At 37.1% G+C, this 11072-nt stretch overlaps 1 protein-coding gene across 1 annotated transcript; it reads left to right on the plus strand.

Annotated features, from left to right (window-relative positions):
* The first annotated feature begins 4323 nt into the window (after positions 1-4323).
* LOC143470144 (CD209 antigen-like protein C) lies at positions 4324-7396 on the plus strand. Its single transcript, XM_076968077.1, has 4 exons — positions 4324-4631; positions 4791-4856; positions 6722-6869; positions 6978-7396. The coding sequence occupies exons 1-4, from the start codon at positions 4379-4381 to the stop codon at positions 7240-7242; spliced, it is 732 nt and encodes a 243-aa protein (XP_076824192.1). The 5' UTR covers positions 4324-4378; the 3' UTR covers positions 7243-7396.
* The last annotated feature ends 3676 nt before the right edge of the window (positions 7397-11072 follow it).

Here is an 11072-nt window from a genome sequence, read left to right on the forward strand (position 1 = left end):
ATCAGCTTACAGAAACAGTGTAGTTTGAAAAGTTTTCATGCGTGAAATTTGAGAAAACATTTTGCAACATGTTAATTGATTGAAGATCCTGAAAAGTATAGAAAATTAATTAAGATTAAAGATAACAAAAATGTAAAAGTAAAACAGCAAGAAAAATGATGACAAGTTGAGGGAAAATCATTTGTTTACTACGCGACTGGTTACAGTTTTCGTGAATCGGTCACCGACATTTTGCCGTCACACAACACACAAAATTTAAAACCAAAGCTCAGTTAGTGTTATCATAAATACATAAGTAGCCTTTACACAATACACATAAAAACAAATATACACAGTATATATATATATATATATATATATATACTGTGTAATGTGTATATAAACTACCCGCAATTTGTCTTAACATTTTGTGTGTTATGCAAAGTGTAGTCGGTTGTGAAATAAATGGTAAGAAAAAAACGAACCGTAGCAGATATGACAGATAAATAAGCGCGTTGGTAGATCTCGTTATTTTAGAATGAGAGGCAAGTGCCGTAATAAGTTAACTTGAAAGTAATAAAAGGCTTTGTGTAAGTTCACTTGAAAATTTATGTTCATGAGTATTTATAAGAACCAAGCATTTAGCTCCAAAAGTCTGCCGCAAAATGTCGCAAATTTACCACTCACTGTAAACTGGGTGTTGAGAATTTTGACGCTTCAATGTAAAATCGACTTGCATGCCCAACTCCGAATGAAGTATGGATTGTTGGGTACTCAATAGTACATCATGTGTATAGACAGCACGGATCAATATATTTTGTTCCTTTTTCTTCTGCTCTCCCAAACCCACAGTAACCTCCCATCAGGAGAATCCAGAAGTCTAAACCATAGGTCGGCAACCAGCGGCTCTTTCATCTCTGTGCTCTGGTTCCCGCCACTCAGAGCCAATGAGCTGATTTAGGAAAACTTAATGTGATTAGCTAATGGTGGTTATTAGTGTCACGATGTAATAACTTAATGCGTTTGTCTGATTATTATTCAGATTGTTTTATGGTGATGTGGAAAATCTTATATAAACACTACCCAGTGGTTTTCGCGGGCATACAACGCATGACTGCTTGCCACTCACGTGATCCTAAGTTTGTTTTTGTTCGAGGTCGCATGACTTGGATATTGGTCTTTGTTTGATGACTCTGCGGATGTTCATCGTTGTAGTGAGAATTTTGTGAGGTTAACTACTGAAGTTTTTACGTCTAACTGTAAAGCATTGGTTCGAATTATACATATAGCGTTAGGTTTTTTGTTTTAAGTATCCAATTAGGTGTTGTGGATCTGAGTAGGCTTTAGTTTGGCGGAAACGAAACCAAATGGCTCTTTCAATGCTAAAGGTTGCCGACCCGTGACTAAACAATTCGCGTTTGACCACATTTTCTACTTTGTTCTCCGGGATACCCAGATTACTCACCTAAAGTAATTCATGGTCGAACCGTTGATATTTTACCGCTTGGTATAGCAAGCATGACTTGTTTTGCAAGTTTTTTTAGGCATTCTGGTGACTTCATCATACCATCCTAGTTAGTAATGTGACGGTTACGTCACGAGTCACGAGTTGTTTTCGAAATGCTGGAGTTTTATTTTGGCATCTTGCAATTCAGTTGTTGATCGGACTTGAATTCTCTTCTAATGACGTTCAGATAAATTACCTCGCTTGATCTGGTGTGCCATATATATACTGTTGTCATGTTTGCAATTATTCCTTTACGTATCGATTTCACTGGTTACTACTGCGCAATGTAACATTCAGTCAGCTTTGCCCGAAGGTGAAAGCCTTTGTGTCTAATAATAAATAAAAATGGGAACTTTATCATTTAGTAATATGCATAGACAGAATTTAAGCAACTAACAGCATAGTCACGCCGTTTGAGAAATGAGAACTCATATCGTTGAAGAAGAAGTAAAACAAGTTATTACCATCAACCGTCCTCGCTCATACTATAGTAATAGTCGTCAGTGTACGCGGTCTTTATGGCGAATATGTTTGTTGTGTAATACTTCACACAAGTAATACAGCAACGAAAATACTTATTTGTCATAGGAAATCGCAATTTGAAGAAGTAAGGGTAAGTTAAGGGCTTTAATTTTTAGAGAATGGCGTATTGCAGTGTTGTTCTATTCATCTGGTATAAGTTATACCATGAACACTTTTTAGAAATTCTGATTCTGAAACATCCACTTTCAAGCGCAATTTATTGGTAAATGTCCAAGCTTCATGACCATAGATGGAAATTGGAAGAAAAACTGATTTAAAAAATGAGAGCTTAGCGGATATTAGAAAGGCCTCGCTTGTTGAAGTTCACGTATGACTGCACTTGCTTTTAAATTCAATCTTTGGTCGATCATGAGTTGCGTTACCAGGCGTTTGACTCCCACCTGCTTCGGTGTTTCTCCGCAGACTTGAAAAGAAAACCAATGAAAACCGAGTAAGGGTTTCAAGAGATTAAATTCCTCGGTTTTCTTTACGATTATTTTTATCTCGAAATGAACAATCGCAAATAAACAAAGATCTCTGGCAACCACATTCACAGTGGACGGTGACTTGCAACTGTTTAATGTCTATTTTTCAAACAGAAACAACCTTTAGAACGTTTGTACCGCAGTTTAATGGCTATTATAATACTATTTAATGGTTGCTGTCAATATCATACTTGTGCAACGCTCTCCAAAGTTAAATTCGAAGCACTCAATGTTACGTTTTTAGGGTCAGAAAAGCATACGTAGGTATTTTTGCGTATTCCTAAAAAGTTTGCAAATCTGGGAAAAAAATCGTTAAGAATAGAACATGTTGTCCAAAAATAGAATAAAAAGCATTCGTTGTTAAATTTAGTAAACTTACCTACCCAAGCATAACTAGGCCAGCACAGAACACGAAAGCAAACAATAATATATGTGAGTTTAAACAGTGCATTAAACCTTTAATTTTAAATCCATTTTTCTAATTTCAACTTAGAAAAACGTCTGTTGGTTAAAATGTGATTATCAGGATCAGCAAAGAAGAAAATAAAGCAAATAAATGACTCAAAATTTATACATATCGAATATTATTACGCAAATGAGTAACTTTTTGGTTACTAGTTACTGGAATTTTTCGAGTACTGTGTTATATTTTAATTTGGTAAATAAGTTAATTAACGCATGACAGTGACGTCAGTACGACAAAGCAAATTCACAGTACACTGGTAGTAGCCGCATAAGATATACGTCACATTTATCTACCTGTCTCAGAGACATAATGTATTTGTTAAAGTCTTCGACCTTTTGAAATTGCTCCAGGGTAATACTTTAAATTATTTTACTCGACACTATATCGCTTAACAAAGTGGTCAAGTCTATATGCAATATAGTACTTATATTTTTTAAATATTGCAATGCCTGTTTTTTAATGTTGCAGTTTAAATAAGGTACCTGTACCGAATAAGATCCAGTCCCTAATAAGGCCCATTGCTCATATTTCGCAAACCCGTGCAAATAAATGAAAGATTTTGTCCCTACATAAAAACTAGTATAAATTCATGATGGTTTACCAGATTTCATCCTTGTCACGTGATCAACCGATTCGCTAGAGCACAACAAAAATTTGATATTTGCAGTTAAGATGGTTTTGTTAATTTAGAAAAAAAAGTAAGTGAGAATTTGGCCGGTTAAATGAACTGTTGTCAGCCGGCTGAAGTTTTCATGTAACAACCAACTTAGTATTGAAAAGGATAATGCACTTTTTTTTGCAAAAATTTTTCTGATGATAAAAATGTGACATTTTTTTGGTGGATGCCACATGCGCCTAATAAGGCCCATACAAGATGCTTGGCTAATTGATGTCCAGACTTCAAGAGTGGTTCCAGTCATCAGTTGGCAAATTGTTGCAGTTACTTTGATGCGCCCAGTGGAATCTTTTTAAATGTTTGTACAACTTAAAATGTGAAATTTCTAATAATGTTATATGTTGTCTATTACTTTGTTTTGAATCAAAATACTCACAAAATTGGTGGGCCTTATTAGGAGCCTATGCTCCTAATAAGGCCCATTTTTTGGAATTTTTAATTTCTTTATAAGAATTTTTTGGAGGGTTGTCAGGTAATGTGGTTTTAATATGTTGTAGTCCTATACCCTCACTAATAGAATACGATTCTTCAGTCTATTCTCATTTATGGTTCTTGAGTTATTTTCAAAAAAGTGTTAGGTGGGCCTTATTCGGTACAGGTACCTTAATAGGACTATTTGTACCAAAAACCACGTCATAAGTGCCCGCAAAAATATCGTTTATGTTGTTTTTATTTTCAATGTTCAACCTTAAGTCTATTTTCTAATAGATTAAGTCATTGTTCTGAAAAGTAATCACTAAGACATGATGATGATGATGCTTGTATGCTTCTTATTTGTCACCGCATCACTTGTAAACGGACAAGATTACTTGACTTGCTTGAGAAACAGTGACGCATTTGCTGGTATCAACCCTCAAGACACAGTATCCAACATTCGGGGCCCGCCAGGTTACCCTGGTAAACGGGGAAGTCCAGGTGACAGGGGTCTACAAGGTGACAAAGGTTCCAAGGGTGAACCCGGATCATCCGACCGTGAAGAAATTAGACGCTTAAGAGGTGTGCGTTAGATCATACACTGACGTAGTGAATTGAACTGTTTCAATTTTCTCCTGATTTTATTTGCAATACATTATGTGGTCATACTTGTAAGCTTTCAAAAATCATGTGACAATTTTGTTAGTTATGAATGTTTTATGCAGCTGATTTGCTTTTCAGAAACCCAAGCTCTTATAAATATCGCCATAAGACCACTTCAGGACAAAATATCACGCCTGTGTCAAGGTTTGGTGCCGTTGTTAATAATAATGTTTTCTTTGATATGATCTTATCGAGTTTTTAGATTTGTTAAAAAATAACCTGACTTTTTTCATCCTATCAGAAGTGGTATACCGACACTTAATCACGCGACACTTAATCACTCGACACTTAATCACCGACACATAATCACTAGAACATTTAATCACGCGACACATAATCACTTGGATGCGACAGCACTTGGACAGCGCCTTTGTCTATACTCTATAGCCTGTCTATACCGTCTTTGTTCTTTCAACTGTACACAGTACATTTTGAACTTGTTCCCGGTCTTATTTCTGCAGCAGTTTACTGCCTCGTTCAAAATAAAACGCGAGCAACCTACGATCGCTTCCTTGATGCAATTAAAACAATGATCCCCACTGCTGCACCGGAATGCGTTTTGCTCGATTTTGAGACTGCCGCAGTAAGTGCTTTCCGCACAGCATTTCCTACTGCAAATGTTAGGAGTTGTTATTTTCACCTTACACAAAGCGTCCTGCGCAAAGTTAATGAAATTGGCATGAAATGTGACTACGAGTCTGATGAGTGATGACGAATTAAGAACAGCTGATAGGTGTTTACCAGCCTTAGCCATGGTCCCTTCCTCTGACGTAGTCGAGTCATTTCTGATCTTAGCTGATAGCATGCCCGATCACGAGAAGATGCCTGAGCTGCTTTCGTATTTCGAACACACATATATCAGAGGCAGACGACATCCGGGACGTGGTGAAAATTACGGCTCAGCCATCTTTCCAATCGAAAGTTGGAATCATTACGAAGCCGGGGCAGGTTGCATTGCAAGAACCACAAATGCAGTCGAAGGTTGGCATTTTGGTCTCGAAGTGCTTTTTCAATGCCACCACCCGACATTGTGGACTTTCATACAGGGAATTGAAAAAGACATTCAAATGCAACGTGCAAAGTTTCTGCAAGGAATTGCTGGTACTCAACCTTCTATTCCAATACGGTACAAGGCACTGAAACTGCGCGTGCAAAACACAGTTGACCGTTATCTGTCAAGAGATTTTAGTTTATCTTCGTGCAGTTGCTTACATTTCCCATGCATGACATTGTTACCGAGTGTGTACCGTAGCCTTATCTGCGCAAGCAATGTTTAATCATTTTAACAAGTTCTTTTCAGGTTTATATTTGTTTTTTCGTGTGTAGACATGCAATTTTCGATACTGTAAATGTGTGATTAAATGTCCGAGTGATTAGGCCTATGTGTCGGTGATTAAGTGTCGCGTGATTAAGTGTCACCAAACCATCAGAAGTAATATCGCCATAAGACCACTTCAGGACAAAATATCACGCCTGTGCCAAGGTTTGATGCCGTTGTTAATAATGATGTTTCTTTGATATGATCTTATCGAGTTATTAGATTTGTTAAAAAAGAACCCCACTTTTTTCATCCTATCAGAAGTAACGCCATGCGAGCAAAGTTGTTTTGTTTGACTGTGTTTTCGCTGTTTTCTGCGCACGTACGAAAATTCTCCTGCTGGTCGGCTACATTCTGCCCTTTCACGCTTTAGATTTAAATTCATTTAAAATAAATTCAACAGGATGTTATGAAAGCCATTATAACTGGCGTTGAAAAGTACGTAGTTCAGACCGAAAATGCTAGTTCTTGACTATCCCTTGGAAGCTTGTAGTATCAACCATGCTCAGAAATCAGGAACGTATCTGAAAGTCTTTAGTCGGCCTATACTAAGCTAATAAAAAATTGAAAATTTGTTATTTAACTCGTTTCTTCTTTGTACTTCTTCCTAAATGATATACTATGCTTATCAATGCTGACACTGGCAGTTTCTTATTGGATTAATTACTTTTTACAACTACTTCTTTCCAAGTTGCTGAAAGTGGTTGGTATACGCCGTTTAACGGATATCAATATCGCCTTACTGAAACTGAACAAAACTGGCAAGAAAGTCGACGTTTGTGCCAAGCAATGGGCGGTGATCTGGCCGCTGTTGGAATGAGGAACGTCGTCATTCGAAGGTTAGAAGTGGAATAAAACTGTCACATAAATGAAATATTACCACAACCACGTCCAGAAATGTGCATCACTGTAATGGCAGAAGACAACGAAGTAACGTTTTTTTGCAGGAAACTTCTCACCGAAGTATTTAAATTTGTCCAAAATGTGTGGATAGGACTGAATGACATTTCCCGAGAAGGACAGTGGATGTGGATAGACGGTGTACAAGCGGCTGAAGGAAACGTCAACTGGTTAGCTGGTGAACCAAACAATTCAGGAGATGAAGATTGTGCTGTGGTGAATGTGCCTGGCCACAACGGTGCAGTCGATTATCCATGTTCCTGGACCAAAATCGCTTTATGTGAAAAAATTGTCACAGACACTTGTCAGTAAGAGTTTGTGCAAAACTTGTGTCGTCTGCTTTTGATTGCAAAATTCCGTTTGCTGTCATCCATCTGAGTATTACGTCATTACGTATAATCTTCCAGTGAACGCTTTAAAAACACGGATAAACTTGTAAAAATAAAACTATAAATAAACTACCTAACACGAAGCAGAGGTGATTAATAGCAGAATGCACGTAAAACATTTTATTCGACTCTGTTTAACTTGCATGTATGTTTTCTACGACGTCCTGCATTCATCAGCAGCGTTAAAGTTGGAATGATGTAAATAACGGAAATTAATCAATAAACAACAACAACAATGTTTTAACAAGATAAAGAATATCATTGCTTCTCAGCCGGTGAGTCGCAAAGCTTTTTCAGGTGGGCCACGTAGATTGCTGAAATGTTTCTTTGCAAAACTGCAATATCTGTACCGCAAATGGGCGCCACCCACCGGCGGACCCAGCAACAACTAATATTGCACACAAAAAAAGACAATTGAAGTATGGACAAGTGTTCAGTCGAGTCGTTGCAGTGAACGATAGCGTAATACGCGGACTAATTTGAATGCTGCAGACCCAACGGTTCATAAGATTTCACCTACGCATGAAATTGCAGAGATGATTGCAAAATTAACATGAGGTATCATATAAGTATATAATCGTTTTCCCTCAATGCCAACACAGTTACAACAAAAACAAAAAAAGAAAATAAGCATTAATGCTGGTTATGCAAAAGCACATGACGAAGGTGTTAAACTGCTTACTTATCAATAATGCAATTCTTTGGGTTGATTTGAACGGTATGACTTCGCTTTACATGTATATTTACTACAGAAATGGCTGCAAGAACAAGAGTTATAATGATGCAACACTGCCCAATAAATGCGATCGTAAACATACACCGCAAAGTTAAGATTATTATCATTCCCATAATTTTGTGTGTCATTGTAAACGCTGTACTATTATTTGGTTCAAAAGTAGTGGATGGTTGTTGTTTTGCACCGACTGGTAATAGGATCGCGGGTTGTTAATACGTCAACAGTAGCAATCGTACACAACAACGCAAGGCTTGAAAGGGAACATTGTGAAAGCCGTTTAGAAAAAGGTACAATGTGCTTTGTCCTAAGGTGCAAATCGATTTTTTCCAGAAAACAAAGTAAGTCCTACAGGACAAAAAGCCAAACTTCGTTATTTCAGTTTGTTTCATTTCAAAGAACGCTATTGAGACTAAAAACTCTGATACTGACAGTGAACGGTTTATCAGCTTACAGAAACAGTGTAGTTTGAAAAGTTTTCATGCGTGAAATTTGAGAAAACATTTTGCAACATGTTAATTGATTGAAGATCCTGAAAAGTATAGAAAATTAATTAAGATTAAAGATAACAAAAATGTAAAAGTAAAACAGCAAGAAAAATGATGACAAGTTGAGGGAAAATCATTTGTTTACTACGCGACTGGTTACAGTTTTCGTGAATCGGTCACCGACATTTTGCCGTCACACAACACACAAAATTTAAAACCAAAGCTCAGTTAGTGTTATCATAAATACATAAGTAGCCTTTACACAATACACATAAAAACAAATATACACAGTATATATATATATATATATATATATATACTGTGTAATGTGTATATAAACTACCCGCAATTTGTCTTAACATTTTGTGTGTTATGCAAAGTGTAGTCGGTTGTGAAATAAATGGTAAGAAAAAAACGAACCGTAGCAGATATGACAGATAAATAAGCGCGTTGGTAGATCTCGTTATTTTAGAATGAGAGGCAAGTGCCGTAATAAGTTAACTTGAAAGTAATAAAAGGCTTTGTGTAAGTTCACTTGAAAATTTATGTTCATGAGTATTTATAAGAACCAAGCATTTAGCTCCAAAAGTCTGCCGCAAAATGTCGCAAATTTACCACTCACTGTAAACTGGGTGTTGAGAATTTTGACGCTTCAATGTAAAATCGACTTGCATGCCCAACTCCGAATGAAGTATGGATTGTTGGGTACTCAATAGTACATCATGTGTATAGACAGCACGGATCAATATATTTTGTTCCTTTTTCTTCTGCTCTCCCAAACCCACAGTAACCTCCCATCAGGAGAATCCAGAAGTCTAAACCATAGGTCGGCAACCAGCGGCTCTTTCATCTCTGTGCTCTGGTTCCCGCCACTCAGAGCCAATGAGCTGATTTAGGAAAACTTAATGTGATTAGCTAATGGTGGTTATTAGTGTCACGATGTAATAACTTAATGCGTTTGTCTGATTATTATTCAGATTGTTTTATGGTGATGTGGAAAATCTTATATAAACACTACCCAGTGGTTTTCGCGGGCATACAACGCATGACTGCTTGCCACTCACGTGATCCTAAGTTTGTTTTTGTTCGAGGTCGCATGACTTGGATATTGGTCTTTGTTTGATGACTCTGCGGATGTTCATCGTTGTAGTGAGAATTTTGTGAGGTTAACTACTGAAGTTTTTACGTCTAACTGTAAAGCATTGGTTCGAATTATACATATAGCGTTAGGTTTTTTGTTTTAAGTATCCAATTAGGTGTTGTGGATCTGAGTAGGCTTTAGTTTGGCGGAAACGAAACCAAATGGCTCTTTCAATGCTAAAGGTTGCCGACCCGTGACTAAACAATTCGCGTTTGACCACATTTTCTACTTTGTTCTCCGGGATACCCAGATTACTCACCTAAAGTAATTCATGGTCGAACCGTTGATATTTTACCGCTTGGTATAGCAAGCATGACTTGTTTTGCAAGTTTTTTTAGGCATTCTGGTGACTTCATCATACCATCCTAGTTAGTAATGTGACGGTTACGTCACGAGTCACGAGTTGTTTTCGAAATGCTGGAGTTTTATTTTGGCATCTTGCAATTCAGTTGTTGATCGGACTTGAATTCTCTTCTAATGACGTTCAGATAAATTACCTCGCTTGATCTGGTGTGCCATATATATACTGTTGTCATGTTTGCAATTATTCCTTTACGTATCGATTTCACTGGTTACTACTGCGCAATGTAACATTCAGTCAGCTTTGCCCGAAGGTGAAAGCCTTTGTGTCTAATAATAAATAAAAATGGGAACTTTATCATTTAGTAATATGCATAGACAGAATTTAAGCAACTAACAGCATAGTCACGCCGTTTGAGAAATGAGAACTCATATCGTTGAAGAAGAAGTAAAACAAGTTATTACCATCAACCGTCCTCGCTCATACTATAGTAATAGTCGTCAGTGTACGCGGTCTTTATGGCGAATATGTTTGTTGTGTAATACTTCACACAAGTAATACAGCAACGAAAATACTTATTTGTCATAGGAAATCGCAATTTGAAGAAGTAAGGGTAAGTTAAGGGCTTTAATTTTTAGAGAATGGCGTATTGCAGTGTTGTTCTATTCATCTGGTATAAGTTATACCATGAACACTTTTTAGAAATTCTGATTCTGAAACATCCACTTTCAAGCGCAATTTATTGGTAAATGTCCAAGCTTCATGACCATAGATGGAAATTGGAAGAAAAACTGATTTAAAAAATGAGAGCTTAGCGGATATTAGAAAGGCCTCGCTTGTTGAAGTTCACGTATGACTGCACTTGCTTTTAAATTCAATCTTTGGTCGATCATGAGTTGCGTTACCAGGCGTTTGACTCCCACCTGCTTCGGTGTTTCTCCGCAGACTTGAAAAGAAAACCAATGAAAACCGAGTAAGGGTTTCAAGAGATTAAATTCCTCGGTTTTCTTTACGATTATTTTTATCTCGAAATGAACAATCGCAAATAAACAAAGATCTCTGGCAACCACATTCACAGTGGACGGTGACT

The sequence above is a fragment of the Clavelina lepadiformis genome, chromosome 9 (assembly GCF_947623445.1).
Source record: "Clavelina lepadiformis chromosome 9, kaClaLepa1.1, whole genome shotgun sequence".
Lineage (NCBI taxonomy): Eukaryota > Metazoa > Chordata > Ascidiacea > Aplousobranchia > Clavelinidae > Clavelina > Clavelina lepadiformis.

Excerpts from the sequence above, each read along its gene's own strand:
- LOC143470144 (XM_076968077.1), top strand. The coding sequence starts at position 4,379 with ATGATGATGATGATGCTTGTATGCTTCTTATTTGTCACCGCATCACTT. Across the intron at positions 4,632-4,790 it reads AGAAATTAGACGCTTAAGAG|AAACCCAAGCTCTTATAAAT; the intron begins GTGTGCGTTAGA and ends TTTGCTTTTCAG. Across the intron at positions 4,857-6,721 it reads AATATCACGCCTGTGTCAAG|TTGCTGAAAGTGGTTGGTAT; the intron begins GTTTGGTGCCGT and ends CTTCTTTCCAAG.